Source organism: Protopterus annectens, chromosome 3.part0 (assembly GCF_019279795.1).
Source record: "Protopterus annectens isolate FY-2018-M chromosome 3.part0, PAN1.0, whole genome shotgun sequence".
NCBI classification, from domain to species: domain Eukaryota; kingdom Metazoa; phylum Chordata; order Ceratodontiformes; family Protopteridae; genus Protopterus; species Protopterus annectens.
The window spans coordinates 491,370,178-491,393,539 of record NC_056731.1 but is presented as its reverse complement, the minus strand read 5'-3'; the positions used below and the strand labels follow the sequence as shown (position 1 = coordinate 491,393,539).

The 23,362-nt window shown below is 38.9% G+C and overlaps 1 protein-coding gene across 1 annotated transcript in view; it reads left to right on the top strand.

Annotated features, from left to right (window-relative positions):
- Positions 1 to 23,362, top strand: part of GLB1 (galactosidase beta 1) — a 1,256,403-nt gene that overhangs the window by 275,585 nt on the left and 957,456 nt on the right. Inside the window, exon 5 of the mRNA XM_044064915.1 lies at positions 22,675 to 22,769. Within this exon, the coding sequence (XP_043920850.1) occupies positions 22,675 to 22,769 (95 nt within the window). The remainder of the gene's footprint in view (positions 1 to 22,674; positions 22,770 to 23,362) is intronic.

Below are 23,362 nucleotides of genomic sequence, written 5' to 3'. Positions count from 1 at the left end.
TTACCAGCCTCATTAAAAAGCTGAGATCCCTCATAAAATCCTCCAAAGCTAGTTACGAAAATAAAATTGCCAAAGATTCCAAAGACAAATACAAGGCATTCTATAACTATGTCAAGAATCTAAGTGGCAATGCTCAGATCTGCTTTGAGCTACAACAGAATGGCATTAAATATTCTGATCCCAAGGATATTGCCAGTATCCTAGCAGATTGATTCAGTGCCAACTTCACCCCCCTCTCACCCCCTAAATGGCCCATCTCAATACTGGAAGATTGCCAAATTCTGGTAATAACAGCCACACAGAAAAAAACATTCTCTCCAAAGCGAAGAATACAGCATCCAAGTGACCAGATGACATCCCGGGCTGTGTACTACATGAACTACAAAATGAACTGGCACCTCACCTAAGTGTCATGTTTAATCATAGCCTCACCTCAGGCTTTATGCCCACTGAGTGGTGCACAGCTACAGTTATCCCACTCCACAAGGGGGGATCCATTTTTGATCTCGGGAACTACTGCCCCATCAGTCTGACGAGCCTGATCTGCAAGCCATAGAACGTATTATCATGGAATTTATAAACAAAGACATTGGCAACCTTCAGACACTGAACCCCACCCAGTTTGGGTTCGTGAAAGGCCGATCTTGTCTCTTGAACCTGACTGACTTCTTCGAATTGATCTCCAGAGCTGTGAACGAGGGTATGATGGTCCACACAGTCTACTCGCCAAGGCCTTTGACACCATCCCCCACTCTGGAATCATATAGAAACTTACTAAGCTGGGCATTAATCCCTACATCACTCGACGGATTGCCAACTGGCTTACTGACAGAACCCACACTGTAAAAGTAGCTGACTCCAAATCCAGCTCCAGACAAGTGGAGTACCTCAGGGTTCAGTCCTGGGACCGCTCTTGTTTGGCATCTACTTCTCTGAAGTTCAGGGCAACACTAAGGGACTCTGGTTAACAAAGTTCGCAGATGACTGCAAACTGGGAGCCGTTATTGAATCCCCAAATGATGTGGATACTCTATAAAAGGGCCTTACAGAAACAGATGCTTGGTGTCAGAGCCATGGGCCTAAGTTCAATGCCAAGAAATGTGTAGTTATCCCCTTTGCGAAAAAACATGTACCCGTGAATTACCACATAGGTAGCAGTACATTAAACACCGAAAGTGTGATAAGAGACTTGGGGACACAGGTGGACAGTGGTCTCACCTTCGATAACCACATCGCCACAACAGTCAGGAAATCCTTCTATGTGGCATACCTCATCACTAAGAGCTTTTTATCCAGAAAAAAGAAGGTCATTGTCCCTCTGTACTCACCCCTCATTAAACCCATTATAGAATACAACGCCCCATTTGGTATGTACCTCTCAAGACATCTGCAACAACTGGAAAGGCCGCAGAAGTACCTCACTAAAAGAATCCCAGGCCTAAAGCAGATGCCCTATGCTGACCGTCTTAAACTCCAGATATACTCTGTCGCATATCATCTACTCTGTGGCGATCTCTGCTTAACATACAAGGCCATGTCACACCCAGAGCTGTTGTACATGCTACACTTAAAGAAATCCCAATCCCTCAGAGCCACACACTCCAGGGATCTAAACCTGGTCATCACAATAAACAAAACATGTTGGAGGGATAGATTCCTGACCCAGAGACTCCCCAGAGTCTGGAATAGACTGCCCATACATGTCAAGTAGAGCGCCTCTTTGGCCCTCTTCAAAAGGAACCTTGACGATTGGATGGGAGAAAGGAAATTCACCCCGGGGATCACATCAGTCGCCCTGTTAGACAGGGGTCCAGAGAAGAAATAGCTAGGGAATTGTTATGGCTAGGCTTGTATAGGCCATAGGGCCGATAGCCTAGTACCAACCTACGTTGCCAGACTGAAGAGTGAAAAGGATGATGATAGATTACAGTTTTAGAAAGTACCTTTTTAAAGGTTTCCAAAAATGGGCCGTTAGATTGTGGTACTGAGGGTGTTGGTAGTACTAGTGACTTTGGGAGAGCTTTTCTGATCGCCATTAATATGTAAATTGGTGACAGATTCTTTTTAAGGCAGTCTGCTGATTTATCTTAAATGAGGATTAAACCATATATCTTGCAGAACCCACGTCTTTTTTTTTTTTTTAAGGGGATTTTTTTAAATAGTTTTGGCACTTAAGATTGCCTCATGATTTCAGCAGGCACATCCAAGTACTTTTTCCCAAGGCTGCTAAATGAGTTAAAAAAACTGTTAGAAGCAAATAAGAAATTTTAGTCAGTAAAAGAAGCTCAAAGATCTGTTTACCCCTTGATAAAGGAAAGCATATTTAGGTTGTTGAAGTTTAGGTAATATGGCAAGTGTTTAACCCAGTTAGGGGTCAAGTGTGCTCATACTTGAGAGCATTCTTAATTTTAAGCAGTTTAAACTTGAGTTTCAGGATAATAAATACAAAAATATGGAGTTATAAGACTCCCTGTTTAGGAGAAGTGATTTTAAGTGTGTCTTGGGTGCTTGAGAGATGAGAAAATTGGTTAATTTGGTTTGAATAGCCTGAAAACTAATTTTGGAACTTGCTGCAGAGAGAGGTTCATGCGGAAAACAACTTTGAGGTTACATTTTAGTAATTGTATTTTAGTAACTGAAGTTTTACTAAATAAAAAAAAAAAACATTCATTCATCCCTCCCTTAAAGTTAAGTTTTATTTCCTTTAAATTTTTTAAATAAATTTGCTTTTTGGAAATTCATATTTTAACAACATGTATCTAGATGTTTGAATGGACCCACATGTCTTATAGGGGCTAGGACAAAGTGATTAAAGTACTGATACAAATCATCAAAGAGAAGGTAATATTTTACAGTCAGATAAGAGGGGAGGAGCATGGCAAACACTGTTGGAAAAAAATGGAAATACAATGGCAAATTTGGCTCAATGCGCATAGTTGGCCAGGACTTAATAGTGCACTCTCTATCGGAAGTATTCTAAGATTAAAATCTTTAGAAAGATAGACAAGGTTTATTAATAGATATTTATTTATTTACTCACCTGGTTGGTTATACAATAATAAAGATATTTTTAAGATATATTTTTTAATATAAAATTTTTTATTTATTTTTATTTATTTATTTTATATTTGTTGACCGGGCTAGTCTAGCTGGATACATGTCCATTTTCAGTAGAGGCCCAGGGAGAAAAGCTCCAAGCATAAGTAAATTACAGAATAAAATCATTAAAAAATGACTAGATTCAAATACATTAGAGAGCAAAAATGGTTGGAAAAAAATAAAAATTGTTTTTGTGAGCAATAGTACGGAGTCTTAGCATAGGTTTGAGAAACAATCAAGTACAAAGTCTTTCGTAGGTATAAGATACAATCAAGTACAGTTTACCCAATATTAGAAAATTATTATTCATTAAGTCAAAGAAGGAGAAAGAAAAGGCAGGAAAACACAAGTACTAGTATAAGGTTAACTTCTATTGATTAATGCTGCAGAGGGGCCATAGCCCAGGAGGAAGGGATATAGTACGAAGAGAAATAAGAAGATAAGTATGATTCAGTCAGGCTTAGAACCGGGACAAAGCCAATGTATTTTTAGATGTTCTTTGAGATGTTTCTTGAGTGGTGTAGATGAGAGAAGTGAGCGTTCTAGGAAGCTTGTTCCAGATTCTGCCTTCAACATTGGTAAAGAGCGAGTCCCCAGCTTTGTTATTAGATTTAATGTTGGAAATTAGTAGCTTATTAGCTGAGCGTAGTGTTGTAAGATTTTTATAAGGGGAGATCAGGTTAGAGAGGATGGGGGTATTATTTGGGTGATAAAGAATTTTTTGTGTGATCACAAGTTGATTGTATAGTAGTTGGTTTTGAAGTTCTGACCATCCAAGTTGTTTAAGGTTGAGACAGTGGTGTGTTCTATAAGAGGAGCCAGTGGCAAATCTGACTATATTATTATAGCTAGTTTCAAGCTTGGTAAGATTGTACTTTGATAGGTATATATGGCAGAAGCATAGAATAGGGTAGAAGTGAGATGAGTCTGAGCAGTGGCGGTTCTAGCTAGCGGTGTGAGGAAGGGTTTGATTCTATACAGGGAGCCTAATTTTTTGACAGTTTTTATAGTATTGTTGATATGGTCATCATAGCTGAGGGTTATGATCAATGGTTATGCCCAGGAGATGTGCAGTAGTATCAGGGGAAATACTAGTTTCGTTATTAGAGGTAATTGTGAAGTGGATTTGTGGTGATTTTTGGGTGGGAGCAATAAGTAATAATTTCGTTTTTTTGGGGTTAAGGAGGAGGCAATGATGGGTGAACCAATTTTCAACAGAGTTGAATACAGTTTGAGTAAGGGTCTGGAGAGAGGTTGATGACTTAGCAATACAGATTAAAGTAGAGTCATCAGCGTATTGTATACAGGTGGCTTGAGGAGAAACAGTATGGAGATCGTTAATAAAAATGGAAAAAAGAAGAGGGCCTAGGATAGAGCCTTGAGGGACTCCAATGTTCACAGGGAGGGATGTGGAGAGATTATTGTCCCAAAGCACTGCTTGTTGTCTATTTTCTAGATAGGATTTAAACCAAAGAATTGCTTGTGGGTCAAGAGATTGGGCTTTTAGCACGCTGATAAGTAAGTTATGGTTGACCATATCAAAGGCTTTTGATAGGTCAATGAATAGTGCAGAAGAGAGAGAGTTATTGTTTAGATTCCTATTTATACAGTCAGTAAAAGTTAGCAGGGCAGTAGAAGTGCTATGAAAGGGCCTAAAGCCATGCTGGCAGTTAGCAAGTAAATTATTGTGGAACAGGTGTTGAAGTAGTTGATGGTGAATACATTTTTCCATTATTTTGGCTAGTGGAGAAAGTAATGCAATTGGTCGGAAGTCGGAGATATTAGTGGATTTACCTCCTTTATGCAAGGGGATTATATGGGAGACTTTCCATATGGAAGGGATGCTACCTTCTGTGATTGTTCTGTGTATAAGGATGGATATGGGATATGCTATGGCTTTGGCAGCTATTTGAAGGTATTCTGCTGGCAGGTGGTCAGCAGAAGGGGTGCAAGGTTTGAGTTTTTGAAGGAGTTTGCAGATAGATGATGTTGGCACAGGTTGTGTATGGAAGGAGGGAAATTGACTGTTTGTATATTGTAAAGGACAGGGGGTAATGGGCGATAAGTGTTTTTGCTAGAGTTTGAATAGCTTCAGTGAAGTAATTGTTAAAGGCATTGGCTATTTGTATAGGACTATTATGGGGAATTGAGCATGGGGTTGGAGTTTTAGCCTGTCCTGGTTTGAGAAGTTTATTAATGCCTGACCAAAACTTTTGAGGGTTTTTTGAGTGTGATTGCTGAAGGTGGGAATAATAGTTTTTCTTGTCTAAGATAATGTCCCTTTTGGTAGCATTTCTTAGCTGTTTAAAGTATAGCTGGTCTGCAGAGCTCTTAGAGGCTCTCCATTTGGCCCATATTTTGTTCCGTAGGAACATTTTTTCTCTGGTTTGTTTTGTGAGCCATGGGGCTATTTTTGTCCTAACTCGGGAGGAGCGGAGGGGGGCATAGCATTTTAGGATTTGTAGGAATTTAGTATTAAAGTAAGAAACTGCTTCATCCAGTTTAAGTTGCTTTAAAGGTGACCAGTTACAGGCCTTTAGCTCATTTTGAAAGCTCTCGGCTTGGAAGCGTTTTTTAGAACGGTAGGTTAAAAAATTGTTATTAGGGCTGTATGCCTTGTTTTGTTACGTAGGTTAAAACATGGTCACTAATGTCGTCTGGGAGAGTTCCTGGTGTATAAGTTTCAGGGTGACTGTTTATAAGGATCCAGTCAAGAGTAGTTTCCTTATTACTAGGTTTGTGGATTCTTGTGGGGGTGTTTATTATTTGAGTGAAACCATATAGGTTTATGTGGGTGTTAGTATAGGTTTATGTGGGTGTTAGTATTGGGGGAGCTACATGTGGTCCAGTCTATGTTAGTCACCTAGTACAATAGTTTCTTAAGGTAGGAGGGTGGAAAGGCTACTAAGAATGTTTCCAAGAGTGTTCATATTTCCTGGAGGAATGTAGGAGCAGATTATATAGATAGATTTAGATTTATTAATTTGGAGTTTGACGGTAAGGGTTTCTGCATTGGTATTTGAGGGTAGTAACACATTATAGGATGAAAGGAGAAGTTCAGATTTATACAAGATGGCTACACCCCCACCCTTTTTGGATGTGCGGTCGCATCTTAGGATGTTGTATCCAGGTGGGGTTATTTCTAGGTCATGAGTAGAAGGTTTCAACCAAGTTTCTGTAAGGCAAAGGATATCAAATGCATGTATTTGTAATGGAGCATGCAGTTGACTAAGTTTGCTGTTAATGCTACGGATATTAAGTTGAGCTATTCTGAGAGAGTTACCTTATCTTATAGAGGTAGAAACTTCATTGGCTGATTGTTTTTGTAGGTTATTGTCAGTTTGTGGAATTGGGTCAGGATTAGAATGAATGTCCCATCTAATAGAAGATGTGTGGAATGTTTTAACAAAGTTTTTTATAATTTTATAGTACTTGGGTAGGCTTGTCTTGTTGGGGAAGTAAGTAACATGGGAATATCTATGAAATCTTGGAAGTAGATAAGCTGAAGTAGAGGTTATGTTGCTGTGGGAAAAGGAGTTGAGATGTGTAATTGGTAGAGTTTGCTGGTGGGGAGGTACTTTATAAACCAAAGAGAAATGTTCATAGAAGGTTAGGGCACAAGTTAAGGTTAAGAATATTAATGAAGAAATGAGAAGAGAGTTTTTGAGGATAGGCTTATGTAAGTAGGCCATTTGAAATAGTAGGGTTAAGAGGATATGTAAATTGTTGGGTAGGGTAAAATAAGAGATAGTGTGGTAGGATAGGCAGAGGAGGTTTGGGGGAGGTTAGAAATGAAGATAAAGGTAGAGTGGAGTGGTTATTGTCACTTGCAATAGAGTGGAGATGATTAAGGAGAGAGATTAGGGGTGGAGTTGATAAGTATTAGTTTAAGGTGATAGGGCAAGTAATAAAGTGGGAGTGACTAGACAGGTAATAAGTTTAACAGCACTGTGGGTGGGAATTGGGGGTAGGGTAGGGGAGCAGAGTGAGCCCGTAGGGCGAACGGAGCGGGTCAGAGCAAGTAGTGGAGGATTTAGCAGAGACAATCAGTGAGCAGTAATAACCCAGAGAGAGAAGGTGGAGCAGGTAAGTAGCTTCTAATGGAGCAGGTATGATGTAAGAAAAAGGATAGTGAAGAGGGAAGAATAAAAAGAATAATAGTCTGCTGTGGGTAGCGGATGAGAAGAGTACGGACTAGGAGCAGAGAGACAGTATTAGGGGAATAGCTATGTAGCAGGGCAAGGGAAGAGAAAATAGGAAAAAGAATGTAGAGAGTTGAAACTAGCAAAAGTGGGGGAAAGAGTAAGGGCTCTAGGCCATATTAGACTGCCACCTAGTGGCCAGAAGGATTATTACAACAGGTGACTAAGAAAAGGAATTTAGCAAGTAGGGAAGGATAAGGTAAGCGGCGAGGGGAAAACTATTAGGTAATACTGGTCCGGGAGAGGAGTCTGGCTGCTGGCTTTCCTGACTCAGTGGCTAAAATTAGTTTAAAGATTTAAAAGACAAAACACAGAATTACTTACAAAATGGGGCAATGATGAAACGTACTTTGTCAATTACTGTACAAACAGGAGAAAGTACTGGGGCAGCAGAAAAAGATGATCCAATGTGGCAAGGCTTGAAGTAGATGAGGGGATCCTTAGAAGCCAGGCAGGTCCCTTATTGCAGGGTAGTGGGTAGAAAGTTTGTCGATTACTGTACAAACAGGAGAAAGTACTGGGGCAGCAGAAAAAGATGATCCAATTTGGCAAGGCTTGAAGTAGATGAGGGGATCATTAGAAGCCAGGCAGGTCCCTTATTGGGGGGTAGTGGGTAGAAAGTTTGTCAGTTACTGTACAAACAGGAGAAAGTACTGGGGCAGCAGAAAAAGATGATCCAATTCGGCAAGGCTTGAAGTAGATGAGGGGATCCTTATTTGGAATTAATAGTTTTACATACATTATTTGATACATTTACAATATATTTAGTACTTGCCTGCATAGCATACTTATTCCATGAGAATGACATACATTTTACTCATTCACGATTTTGTTGTCTATTATTATATGATGAATTTTGGTTGTTACATACGAACAGGTTACATTTTCAATGAGTCGTAGCACATGTTTTGCTTAGCATATATATATTTTTAAATATATATTCCATATACATATTTTTATTGGTATGATTTTTTATCACTATTTTAGTGTTTTTAATTGTATACATACTATTTATGCATGTATTTTACTTGTCTACAGTCTATGATCGTCTGGTTTCTTTGGGGTTGATCACTTTAAGAAGGGTGAAATGAATTAATTGTTACAATGTATCGTACCGCTGTGTTTTATTTAACCGGCAGGAAATGACGGTACTTTGTTTGAGGAAGTTTGTCATAGCCAAACGAAAGCGCTTACTGCAACTGTTTTTATACAATCTTCGGAATTCATTTTGGAATTCAATAAAGACGTTTTTCAGCCTGTTCGGATCTTTTTTGTTACTCTTCCCAAATGTATCTGACAAGTTGTGATACCCTAGGGTTATTTTAAGAGGCGTATTTAGGCTTGGGGATGAATGGTCAAGCGTTGTATCTAATTGCAATATAGATGCTAGACCCAGGGGTAGATTTCTGATTCCTCATCCACTGGACCAAGGTATACTTGAACAGGTTTATTTTATTTTATTTTATTTTACATTTGTTGACCGGGCTAGTCTAGCTGGATATATTTCCATTTTCAGTAGAGGCCCGGGGAGAAAAGCCTCCACATGGAAGACTTACACAAAAACAGTACATTAAACATTAATTACAAGAATCTTGTGAGATGATATGTGTTCCAAGGTAACAAAAACATATACAATTTTTTTTTTTTTTTTTGTACTATGAGAAGAGGGAGAAGGATTTAGAAGTATGTGGTAGACACACAAAGCAAAGTGATGAGCAGGAATAAGAGAACAAAGTAGTTAAAAATGGGATTGGAAGAATTAGGTGTAGGGTAGCACGTTGTTAAGACAGTAGGATGGCCAATTCAGTTGTTCCTAGTTACAGTAAGTCAGCCTAAATTGTAGTGGACTTAAAGTTGCAGAAAGAGAGATATAATAATAAAAAAAAAAAAAAAAAAAAAGATGTTGGGCAAGACTAACCGTGGGAGATACATTAGTCAGGGTTAGTACAGGGACATAGCCAGTGAGTTGTAAGGTATGATTTAAGTTTCTTTTTAAATAGTGAAGTTGAAGAAAGAGATGTAATTTCGCCAGGAAGTAGGTTCCAGCTTTTGCCTATAGTGTTAGTGAAGAGGGATTCTCCTGCTTTATTGTTAGATTTTTGAGTAGAGGTGAGTGGTTTGTTTGCAGAGCGTAGGTTAGTAAGATTTTTATATGGGCAGATTAGACTTTTGAGAATTGGTGTGTTACTTGGATGATACAGGGTTTTATGGGTAATAGTGAGAGATTTCGGGAAGAAATGTGCTTCAGAAAAGGGGTGTTCACTGAGAGACATTTCTGTCCCTCCAACATGTCCTATTTATGTGGCAGATGAGGTTTAGGTCACTAGATTGGATATTTTTTATGTTATGTTTTGTGGATGTCCATCAGGTTCATCAGAGCAGGATCACAGGATGCTTTTAAGGCCAGGCATAGATTGCCTCTTAGCAGTCTGTAAGAGTCTTGAGTACAGAGATAGTGCTTTGAGGCAGTCTGCATTGTTTTGAAAAATTAACTTGGAATAAGAATTTCAACTATAGATTAAACAGAGGAACAGAGGAAATTCTTGACTTGTCCCAGTTTTAATATTAAAATTGTTAGAATTTAATGTATTTATATATAGGATGGTTGATGGATTAATGTATAGAGTGCATGAACTTCAGATAATGTCAGATGTTAATTTAAAACTTTGCATACCATAAATAAAACAAAAACATATCTCAATTGAATGCTTTATAAATGTGGAGTGCTATAGCAAATAAAATAATTTTAGTCCTTATAGGCATCACTGGTTCAAGTGGTAATCTGTGACCCAGAGCCTACTTTGATGCCATAAATCTTGCTTGAAAATGTGAAGTAGTTTTAGGTATTACCACCTGTATGCTTTGGACAAATGCAGAAGCCAAAAAGTTGTAGCCAGGTTAGTAAACACAGTTGACAAGTTATCTTTAGGTTCTATAATGAAATCTCGAAGGACAAAAAACTTGAAACTTACAAGATTGAGTCCTGTGCTGCTATCCCACACAATTCAGATTCCAACAAAAAGGTAAATTCATCTTTAATATTGTTAGTCTGCATTTGGTTTTAGCAAAAAAAAAAAAAAGTCTTTGGAATATATTTGTCATATATTCCATCAAGGAACATAAATCGACTTTCAGAAAAAAAATAGTGCTTTTTGTAAAAGATTTATAAATTATTGCTATATATCCAACTTCACCCAGAGCTTTCCATATTTAATTTTCAACTGAACTGATAGTTTCATCTTGAGTAATTTTAGCATGAAGGTACTTGAAATGAAGGAATTCTGCCCTGTTCTAAATACGTACAGGAAGTATTAACTTCAAACTAAGTAAGCTGTTCATTTAAAAACAAATTCAAATTATTTACTGCTTTCTTTAATTCTTCATTTTGAATGCAGTTTTATAGTTGGTTTTCAGTTGGTTTTATTTACTAGTTTTAGAGCTGCCTTTTCTAAAAATGTCTTATGAGAAGGGTCCTTGCTAAACCAGGAAAAACCTGTTGCTGCAGTACATCTTCACCATCTTAATACTGAATGTATATTTCCCCGTTTTACTCCATGGTCTTCCTGGAAATAAACAAGATATCTTCTCTTCAGTTGTATTATTTTTTAGCAAGTAAAACAAAAATAGACGAACTAAACCAAGTAAATCCACAATAACCAGATCGAAGGCACGAAACACCAGCAAAGGTTCCACAGTTTATTTCCACAAAAATAGGACAAAACGTAATCCAGGTACCTGGATTACGTTTTGTCCTATTTTTGTGGAAATAAACTGTGGAACCTTTGCTGGTGTTTCGTGCCTTCGATCTGGTTATTGTGGATTTTTTAGCAAGTACTATTGAGTGGCACATTTCAGAACTTACATTGTTTGCAGACATATTCCTGACAAAAATAAGAGAGCAAAATCTTTTTCTTTATACTTAAGAACTTCACAATTCCCATATGTGACTTATTTATTCTGTCAACATTACTGTCTTTAACTAGTTAGCTTGTATTAACTTATTAGCATTAAACATTAAACCTTGTTTGAAGGAAATCTGGTGCCTGAATGCACATTAATCCTCCATTTCTTCTCTTGTAACAATTTTCTGTTTTGACTACTACTGACAGACCTCATAGCATCTGCATCTTGGGATCACTGATGAGGCACATATTAAAACTCTTTAAGCATTTTTTTTTCCAGTTATAGGCGACTGGGAATCATCTGGTTAACTTCCAGTTGGTTAACAAATGGACTCTGCATATCTATTGTTGGCATCTCTTTTTCTAGCTTTTACTTCAAAACTCTCATGTCTTTCTATGTGAAACAATGCTGGTTGCAATATTAATGATTTATTTGAAGTGATTTAATAAATGTTCTTAATAAAGGCTTGTAGTCTGCATCTGTTAAAACATTTTTCCATAAATTTATAAAACTGTTTACAACCCTATATTTTGCTATGCAGTTCTTTTTCTATCTGAGATTTTTTTTTAAGTTGTTGAGATCTCTGTACTTGTATGTAAATGGTGCATCTTCCTGAGGAATCCGTGCACAAGTTCTGTCTAGCATTTTCTTGTAAAGTGACCTATTCACGTCAGCATTTTTCAGTATGGGGATGTCTGTCACTACTGCTTGAGCATTTCAAAGGCCTTTACTTGTTCTGTAATTCAGAAACATTCTGCACCTTGTGTGAGTATTTTCCTTAACAAATGTAGACATAACTGGAATAAACTTTTAAAGATACGCATCATACCAAGAAATCCCAGAAGATTTTTATCCTCTATTAGCAACATTTATGCTACTGCTTTATGACTGTTTGGTTTCAGAACTTTAGATGGTAAGGCATGATCCACATAGATCTGCTTTGTTTCACGTTTCTTACTGTAACTTTATACTTTTGTTCGTTTTGAATTTCTCCACCTGCATTTCTTCTTTAACTCAGTGTCATGTTTTGGTCTTACACTCGGTTATTAACGATATCATCATGTCTCTAGAACAGTTCATATGCTGATGAAAATCGCATTCTATAAAATCAGTCTCCCTTTTTGTCTCTTATTACACACACACACACACACACACACACACACACACACACACACACACACACACACACACACACACACACAAATTCACGGTGAACAACTTGGGACATTAATCAGTAAGCTTAATTTGCCAAAATCCCCTAATAACATCAAGCACAGAAAAACTTATTGCTGTAGAAATGGTAGACACCAGTCTTTCAATTATTTGGAGATAGCTTTGATAGGATCATGTAGGTCTGCACAAAATAGCTACTTTACCCATTCATTAGTCTCAATACATTTTTGAATCATACGTTGCACATTCTGTCTCTCTGAATCTCCTTTGTTTTTTTTTAAAGCCGTCTCGCTATGTTAAACCCGAGACAGTTTTGAAAAAAGCAACGGAGAAAGCAAGATCTCAGTTGCTTTTTACAAAGTGTGTCACTATGTTAAAGGAGTTTAACATAGTGAGACAGCTTTAAAAAAAGCAACGGAGAATCTCTGTTGCTTTTTTTAAAGCTGTCTCGCTATGTTAAACCCATTTAACATAGCGAGACACCTTTAAATGCGGCAATGGAGATAGGAAGATCCTGTTACTTTTTTTAAGCTGTCTCGCTATGTTAAACTTGTTTAACATAACGAGACAGGTTGTGAAAAGCAACGGAGATTTTGCGTTCTCTGTTGCTGTAAAAAAAAAAAAAAATACTAATGGAAAAAGTCTGAGCAACCGGACCTTTTCAATTACTATAACTCTGATTTACAATGTGCACGCTGACCAATCAGCGTGCACGTTTTGGAATATTAATGGGGGGATCGCTGTATAATAATACATTTTCCAAATATGGTTGGGAAATTTAGCAGTCAGTACCGACTTGTCAATATGAATTTATTCTGATTTAGCAGTGACCATGACAAACATTTGCTTTATGCCACTGATTGAATATATCAAATTAGGCATAACAGAATTATTTCTCCATAAAAAGTATTGCTCCCCTTCTGTTTTCTTTAAAAGAATAATTTGCTAAAAGTGTGTATATTGTGAATCCAAGCCTCTTTACATTATCCTTTAAGATAGTTTGGTATGAGAGGCTGCATACATTAATTCTTCAGTGGCAGCATATTGATAACTTCATATTTCTGTGAGTACTTAAATTAATAATGAGGTAGTAAAGGCATATTTGAAGTCCTTTCTATAGAGTACCACCCTGGCAACCTGCAGACAACACCATTTCAATAAAAGTTAATATCTGTAGTGTGTAATATGAAACTTTGGATCTTTGAGAATTCTATTTTAACTCAACATCTATGTGGTGTGGGATGTCACACCTGTAGAGCAGTCGACACAGATCTTGCATTCCATTTTATGAAAAATAAGCTTAAAAAGCATATGATAAACAAATCTAAATGCTTTGTGAAAAACAAAAGCTATTCAAACTGTAAAAATAGCAATGTTATCAGTATAATGTATTCTTTACAGTGATAATAGTCGGTAAATTCATAGTCTTTTCCATTAATTCTGTAATACATTATAATGCACACAGCCCCAAATTATATTTTTTTGTTAAACTTTCACCAACATTTTCATATCATGAAAACTGTATAATGTAGACAATGATTATTAGGACATCTTTGCTAATCAGACATAAGCTTTCAAATGACAAGAAACTACTGTATGAGTGCATGTTTATTGAGATATTTACAGAAATCTGAAAAAATATGTTTAATTATATAATTAGTAGTACAATACAAATACTGGATATCTCTCAAGATGAGCAACATACCGTGCAAATATTAAAGACAGATTTTTTCAAAACATTTAAGGTTTCACCTAAAATCATACAACAGTTTGTAAGTCACTTGGTCTTTGAAATATAAAGTACGATTGGTAATATTGCTTATTCTCATAATTACTAAAAAAAACTAGCAATATTTCCAATATAGTGTGATAAAAACCAGCATTTTCAGTTAATTGCTCTGTCTCCCACATTGGTGTTTCACACCATACATCTCAATAAAATCCTAGCTCTCTCAGTTATAAAAATATGAACATAAGTGTGAAAATATGAACAATAAATGGGAAACCAAGATTAATTTCTCCACTGCAGGACATCCAGATTAACAATTTTACTGTCATTTTGTTAATTACTCCTTGCCCTTTCTAATGCTGTGTGTTATTAGCTGGTAAGTATCTTAGTTAAAGAAGCTAGACCCAAAAATCTTCTGGACACCATAAATGAGGTATGGGTGTGAACTGGAAGTATACAAAAAAGTGTTTTAGGCTTGGATTACTTAATGGAATAAACTCCCTCATTAATTTAAACTTGCCCTGTTAATTCATACCTTCAGAAAGGACCTGAATGACTTTCACAGGCACCTGTAAGTTCCAGGACAGGATTCAAGTTATCGAGCTCTTTAATGGCCAGTAGACTTGAGCTTGTTCACTAAATCATATCTGGAAACTTATGTATTTTTTCCGGTCCTTATCAGTGAAATGTAGTTCAAACACTCATTACGGGCGGACATAAGTTATAGCTGGAATAACTATGAAACTAGACAAACTGGCATCTTACAGTTGCATTTATTTACTAAATAACAGGCAGACAAAGGAAACAAAGGAACTTGGGTCACTGAATTCTTTCAGATCACCTTGTCTGACGTTCTTTTGGTGCAGAATTTACTGTAACTTCTATGTGGATGAAACAATGTAGAATAATTATGCTGTCATTGCATAGTTGGAATTCTTATTCAGACTGGCTTCACCAACAATCCCTGAAACAGTCAAACACTTACTTTAGGGCTGTAGACAATTCAACAAAGGGAGCATGACAACAGAGTTGATGTTGTTCTGTCTTTCAGCTTTTCCCGGTTAGGGGTCACGACAGCGGAACTCCGGTCCGCTAATGATTGGTAGTTGATTTTTACGTGCCGAGCTACCAGCCCTGACGCACAACCTTCAACGAAGGTACACCCTGCATGTCTCCATGCAGAAGACGCTCTAGCTGAGAATAGAACTGGACAGCGTCTTACTGTGAGGCGACAATGCTATATGAGAGATTTTTTGCTAGAAGTATATGGCACAGCAAAATGTAAAATTTTTCATTTTAACTGTAAGTTAAAGCATTAAATAAATCACAGACAAAACATAAGTACCTCTGGAAAAGGCCGACTCCAGTTGTACTCAAGAAATGATAGTCTCACAGTCCATCAAAGACAGGAAAGTGAAACACACCTCGGTGAACATTTGGGAGTGGCCTTAACAGTGGTTCTGTGGAGGAGGCAGGTTCAGATAACACAGGACTAACACGCAATGCAACTCAGTTGGTATTTGATGTCACAGCACTTGGTGAAAAGACTACTTGACAATCTTTATTGGTACTGTGATGTATGTGTAAGTGTAATGTATGATTGTGTGCGTATATATGCATGTATGTGTGTGTGTGTGTATATGCGTATATATATATATATATATATGTACACACACACACACATACACTCACACACAGAGAAAGACAAAACGAAAACTGGTCAGGGAGGCTGCCAAGAGACCTACAGCAACACTAATGGAGCTGCAGGAATTTCTGGCAAGTACTGGTTGTGTACTGCATGTGACAAAAATCTCCTGTATTCTCCATATGTGTGGACTATGGGGCAGGGTTGCAAGATGGAAGCCTTTTCTTACACAGAAAAACATCCAGGCCTGGCTAAAATTTGCAAAGCAATCTATCAAGTCTCCCAAAAGCATGTGGGAAAATGTGTTATGGTCTGATGAAACCAAGGTTGAACGTTTTGGCCACAATTTTAAAAGGTACGTTTGGCACAAAAACAACACTTCACATCATCAAAAGAACACCATCCCCATGGTGAAGCATGGTGGTGGCAGTATCATGCTTTGGGATTGGTTTTCTTCAGTTGGAACTGGGGCTTTAGTCAAGGTGGAGGGAATTATGAACAGTTCCAAATACCAGTCACTTTTGGCCCAAAACCTTCAGGCGTCTGCTAGAAAGCTGAAGATGAAGAGGAATTTCACCTTTCAACATGACAATGACCCCAAGCATACATCCAAATCAACAAAATTAAAGTTTTGGAATGGCCCAGCCAGAGCCCAGACCTAAATCCAATACAAAATCTTGTGGGGGTGACCTGAAGATGACTGTGCACAATAGATGCCCTCGCAATCTGACAGATTTGGAGGGCTTTTGCAAAGAAGAGTGGGCAAATATTACCATGATGTGTCATGCTGATAGACTCCTACCCAAGAAGACTGAATGCTGTAATTAAATCAAAAGGTGCTTCAACAAAGTATTAGTTTAAGGGTGTGCACACTTATGCAACCATTGTATGTTTTTTATATTTTTCCCCTAACAGACTTGTTTGTTTTTCAATTGAATTGTACAGGTTATAGGTCACATTAAAGTTGGGAAAAGTTTTGAAATGATTTATTGTGGTTTCATTTTTTTATATCACAAAAACCTGGCATTTTAACAGGGGTGTGTACACTTTTTATATCAACTGTATATGTTGCCATATACACAGACAGAGCTTTGCTTAGATCTGCTGCAGCTACTGGAAGTGGTAAAACAGTTTCAAATCTTTACCCTGTCAGAGTAGCAATTGGCTCCCTGCTAGAGACAATAAAGAAGGCTTCCTGATACTTGGTTTCCCGGGCATTTTGTCTCTGGCTGCAAACAGAGCTGTAAGATGGTCTTTATGGCCTAATTTCATTTCAACTAATTTTCAAAGTTAGCTGGGACTGAGATTAACCTCTTCTTTCCAGTATCCCCTGTTAAAACATACACATTTAATTCAGTTCCATTACAATGTGGACCCACGGTTGGTACATTTTTGACACAATCAACTTTACAAATACATTTTCAAAACAAGCATCTGTACAAATCAGTTTGATATGCAAATAACATACAATTCTTTACTAAGTTCCAGCACGCTGTGCTGGCATATGTTACACATCCACTACCCCACTTCCCCTGACATAGCTGGTCGTACCTCCTATTGTCACATACCCCCCCCCCCCCCGGAAGACTCAAGCTAGTTTTTCATGTGCTCCTTGAGAAATGTTGCTTGAGAGGAATGAGCCTGTCTGGGAATACATTATCTATACCCTGTCTTGAGATCCCATCTGCCTTGGCATGGCTGACCCCACTACAGTGCTGCACTGTCATGTCCTATGCCTGCAACCTTAGGCTCCACCATAGTAACTTGGCATTTTTCTGGTTGGCTTGCTGTAGCCATAGATCCTCCTCAGACTCCTCTTGCCTCCTACTGCAAATACTTAGCACCAGGTCCTACCCTATCATGGTAAGGTTTTATCATGTATTCTTGGTACACTTTGGGCTCCTACCTCCTGCCTAGCATTTCTACCATGTAGTTAACATTACTGACTTTCTTACCACTTTGAAAGGTCCCTTCCAAGCTGCCTGCAGCTTATTGTTTCTGAAAGCAATGAGAACCATCACCTGCTGTCCCACAGCATACTCTCGGGCTTGAACATTCCTGTTATACCAGACCATTTTCTGCTGTTGGGCACCTGCCAAGTCCTTCTGGGCCAAGCCCATTGGCTCCCTAAGCTTGAAGTTTAGGACATCTTATGGAATTTACACTCACCCTCCCACTTATCACAAATCAAATCTAAGGGCCTCCTCACCCTATGGCCATACAGCAACTCGAAAGCGTGAAAAACCTGTGGATTCCTGGGGTACCTCTCTGTATGCAAACAGATGGGGCAAATATTTGTCCCACTCTCTCATAAATTGGTCTGCAAATGCCCATAGTATGGTCTTTAGTGTAGATCTCCACAAGACCATTAGTCTGGGGATGGCAGGGGGTGGTAGTTAGGTGCTTCACCCCACAGAGCTTCAACAGAGAAGCTAGTAGGACTGCCATGAAATTGGCACCTCTGTTAGTTTGGTGTTTGTTTTGGGAAACCTACCCTACTGAAAATCTCTAACAAAGCATTTGCCACCTTTTCTGCCTCAATGGAGGACAGAGCCACTGCGTCAGGGCATCTAGTAGCAAAATCTACTACAACCAGAATATACTTCTTCTCTGTGGAACTTTGGGTACTCGGTGGCCCCACAATATGCATAGCTACCTTCTGAAATGACTCCTGAATCACAGGCAGAGGCATCAAAGGAGCCTGCCTTGCCTTTTTTCGGCACTGCCCACAGGTCATGCAGTACCCTGTTACATCCTTTGCGATCCCAGGGCAATAAAAGTTCTGCATAATATGTCTCTTAGTACTCTTAAGTCCATATGACTTGCAAAAGGATTGTCTTGGTCTATGGCTAGAAGTGCCAGATGGTTGGCTCTAGGCTCTACCAACTGCTGTATTACCCCACCCTCTAGCCTTCCCTGAGGGGGTCTACTCTCTGTACAGTAACTCTTTGTTCCAGTATACTGATTCCTTATTTCCTTGAGAATCAGGTGCCTCTTTAGGTTACCTACCTCGACCCTTGTACTGTAGAGTGAGAGCTGAGCCTGTCTCAACTCTACTTTTCTGACTGTTCCCAGCTTCCCTTTCACAGGAAGCCTGGTATCTTCTGACAGTGATGCCTCACTATTGGCCTGGATAGTACCACTCATTTCTGCCCTTGCAGTCACTCTGTCCAAGGGAACATCAGTACCTACCAATAGCTGTGGTCACCTTCAGGCTCACTGCTACAAGGTAGCTCCCTCCTTGAAATAGCCACCTCACTGGCCCAGTGTTCAGGTGTGGTGTCTGTCTGGATCTCCCCCCAGGCTACCAGACCCCCATGTCTGTCTCCAAGGCTGACTGCTAGTAACTGCATGCACACAAGATGCTGCATTATCAAAGTCATTCCCTATCAGGACATCTGCAGTGATATCCTCAAACACGCCTACTTGCTTGCTTCCATTTCTCCCCTTCCAGTCAATATGAACTCTGGCGAAGGGCATTTGGAATGGAGGTCCCTCCTAAGACTCTGACTGGAGTGAACTGCCCAAGCAAGTGCTGCTCCTCTTTAACCACTGCAGGCTTCACATTGGTTATGTGAGAGGCTGTGTCTCTCTTAGCAGTGGCCCATTTTCTATTCCAGTAAGATAGGATATATAACCTCTTGTGATAGTTTGGTACCCCTGTTGTCTCCAGAAAACTTGCCACTGGCATACGGTTATTCCCACCTTTTGTTCCCTACCTTGCCTGTGTGGACATCTATGTGATACATGGCCCCACTGATTACATTTAAAACACTTAACCCTTGATCCTGGCCTTGTATTTGAACTAGTGGTTTCCTCTGTTACTGGTGGACTCTGTTGGGGTGGTTTAGGGTGGCCATCATGGGTTCCCTTATATCCATGTGCAGCACTGGGTATCCCTTTCCTGTGCAGTGTTGCCCTGCTTGCTAAGTAGAGATCCCCCCTTTTCCCTGCTCATCTGCAGAGTTAGTCTTGGTCTGCCAACCAGATTCTCATGTCCTCAGGCAAAGTGCTAAGGGCTTGTTCCCTTATCAAAAGGTCTGCTAGCCTTTCAAAAGTGGTTACCCGACACCCACTCACCCACCTATGAAAATAAGTGCTTAACTCTGCAATATAATCACACACTTTCATCTGTCTTGGGTCTATGGTCACAAAATGTTTCCTGTAAGCTTCAAGTGTTAACTTAAAGCATTCAAGTAAATAACATTTGACCATCATAATTTAAACAATCAATATCAGACAATTTAGAAACAACAGTTACAGCTTTACCATGGAGTAAGGGGGTCAGGAACCATTCCCAGAGCCTTGGGTCAGCATTGTACTGTTTACATACCCTTTCAAATATATGAATAAACTATTGGAAGAAATTTACTGACCTTTGTTGCTTCTGGGGTTTAGTTATTCCATTCCCTATTACCTCCATGACCCTGGTGAAGAGTCAGCATCTCCCTCTCATTTTGACTCTGTTTCTCATTTTCTTTGGCTTCCAAATGCCGCAGTCTCTCATTTTCTTCAGCCTCTAAATGCTGCCGTCTCTCTGCCAATTCTAATTCCAAATGTTTGGCCTCCAGTTCAAGTCTCTTTAACTCCAGACACGTTTTAAGTCCTCTGAGGAAAAGGTGAAGTATCCTGTTTCTGAAGGCTGCAAATTCCCATCACCAGACTGATTGTCCTTCTGGTTGCTGGAATGAGCTGTGGCTAAGGCTGAAATAATTTCCTCTCTAGTTAAGTTGGCATACACCAGTCCTTTGGCTTTACTCACCCTGGCTAACTGGTTCTTTGTCAGCTTTCCATAATCCTCTGCTGACATCTTTGCCTGCTTTCCCTGACTAAACTAAACTAACAAAAAAAGTAAATAAAACTGTTGTGAAATGACAGTCCAGATGTTTACTTTGTGGCTGCTGAGAAGACCTTTAGTGACAACTGCCTACAGGCTACAGAAGTTCAATTAATATTCCTCCACTGCCACCCATGTATGATATCCCCACTCTGGACCATTAATCATGGAGCTTGAATCCTCTCCACTGACACTGGACAGGGATGTTCACTTGGAAAACAAATGAATACACTCAGTGTTTCCAGATGCAGACCTCTCTGCATCAAGCACAATTTCCCTTAAGTGCATAAAGGGAACACACTCAGCCTGAGGTCTAGGTTTCTCTCTCTGTCTCTCCCCAGGTCCCCAGTAAGGCTACCCACTGGCACATCTTTATGGTTAAGACCTCAGCAGGGTGTTCAAGCCAAGTCCTCCAGCACCCTCTCTCTGTAAAACCATTGCTTCGTGTCCCTGCTGCAAGTAGCTGACTTGCACACTCTGAGATTTAATTTTCACACACACACACACACACACACACACACACACACACACACACACACACACACACACACACACACACCTGGGACAGGCTGGCTCTACCAAATTTACCCAGACTATAAGATAGATTCAGTACCACCAGTCAGTTAGTATAAGGCTGGTAAACGGGTATCCAATTATACTGAGTGAAATTAATATTAATACAAATGGTGATGTTGACCAAACAGCAAGGCTTTCAGTAGTGGCCAGGGTTATCCCCAAATAGGTATATGCAAATACTGTCAAAACTTAAATATTTTCTAAAAGGACCAGCTACAGTGAGAAGTTTAAATATATTTAGTAATAAATAATAAAAGAACATGAAAATACTAAATATCCATTGATGGTATACACCAGAATTTCAGTCACTGGAAATATTAAAATAACACAGATAAATAGATTCACACAGTTACAGAATAGCAGTACTAATCTCACTGTATTCCCCTGACTAATCCAATGAGTTACTATTCCCTGGTTCACTCACTTGAGCAAGGTAAGGTGAAGTGGGTGAGAAATCCTTCTATGTCATGTTCCAAGAAACAGAGTGTTCATTTTGACGGACAGACTTTTCAATATAATATCTAAATATTATTTTTGGGATAGCTTACAGAATGACATCACATCTGGTCATCTGACTGTGTTTCCCACATTATCACCAACCATAGAAGCTGCCAGGATTTTAGCACCTATGTCTTACCATACACACACAGCTTTGCTTAGATCTGCTGCAGCTCCTGGAAGTCTTAAGAGCTTCAAACCTGTAACCTTCCAGTGTAGCAGTTGGCTCCCTGCTAGAGACAATAAAGAAGGCTTCCTAATACTTGGTTTCCCAGACATTTTGTCTCTGACTGCAGCCAGAACTGTAAGACAAGTCTTTATGGCCTAATTTAAAGTATTTTTCAAAGTTAGTTGGAACTAAGGTTAACCTCCAGTATCCTCTGTTAAAACGTACACATTTAATTCAGTTATCATACAGCCAGGACCCACTGCTGATAAATTTTTAACACAAGCAACTTTATAAATACGTTTTCAACATAAGCATCTGTACAAATCAGTTTGATATACAAAGGACATATAATTCTTTACTAAATTCCAGCTAGCTGTGTTGGGATATGTTACTAATCCACTACCGCCCTTCTCCTGGCATAGACGGCAGTATCGCCTATCATCACGCACGCAAATGTGCATGCAAATCTGAATCACCCACACACCATAATTTCTATATTTATGGGCTTACACACCCACCTCTGTATTTGATGGAATTATTTTCTATAGTTGGAAATCTTTTCACTGGGCCTTTTCCATGTATGGGCAGTACTCATTTGGGTATCCGTGTAAACAATAAAAAATACATGCATTCATATATGTAGTTTTTGTAAAATTAAAGTAATATATTTTCCGTATTAGTTTCATTGCTCTCGTTAAAGATGCATTGGCTAGTTTTATGGTATTGCAGAGAGAAGGCTTTAGCTACTTGTTTTTATGTTTTAAATCCAGCACTTGCATATTAACATTCATCTTGAATTGAAAACCAGAGTAAGCTTTTGTTTTGCCCTTTTTTCATGTTTAGATTATCTTGCTGCTGTGGACCAGTGGATGAATGTACTGCTGCCAAAAATTAAGCCTTTATTGTATAATAATGGAGGGCCAATCATATCTGTACAGGTACATTTTTAATATTACTTTTTAGATAATAGTGCAGTCTACATGTAATGGTTCAAGTCATTATTGCAGAAGAAAATGTGAGAGATTTTCATCATGTCTGTAGTAAAAATTAATTCAGTAATATTATTGTGATATTAATGATAAGAAGTCATCGGGGATCTGGGGACCCAGGTTGACAGCAGCCTTTCGTTTGACACTCATGTTGCTAAAGTAGTTAGGAAAACCTTCTACATTGCACACCTGATTATGAAGGGATTCACATCTAGATCAAGGGAGGTAATCGTCCCCCTGTACTCATCACTCATTAGACCTATGATTGAGTACAATGCCCCATTCGGAATGTATCTGACCCGACACCTGCAGCAGCTGGAAAGGCCCCAAAAGTTCCTCACCAAAAGGATAAAGGGTCTCAAAAATATGTCTTATGCTGCCCGACTGAAAGAACTCCAGCTCTATTCAGTCTCATACCGCTTGCTCAGAGGTGACCTGTGCCTGACATATAAGGCCATGTCAAACCCAGATTTGATGAATATGCTTCACCTCAAAAAATCTAGATCCCTCATAACCACAAGGGCGGGAGACTTAAACCTTGA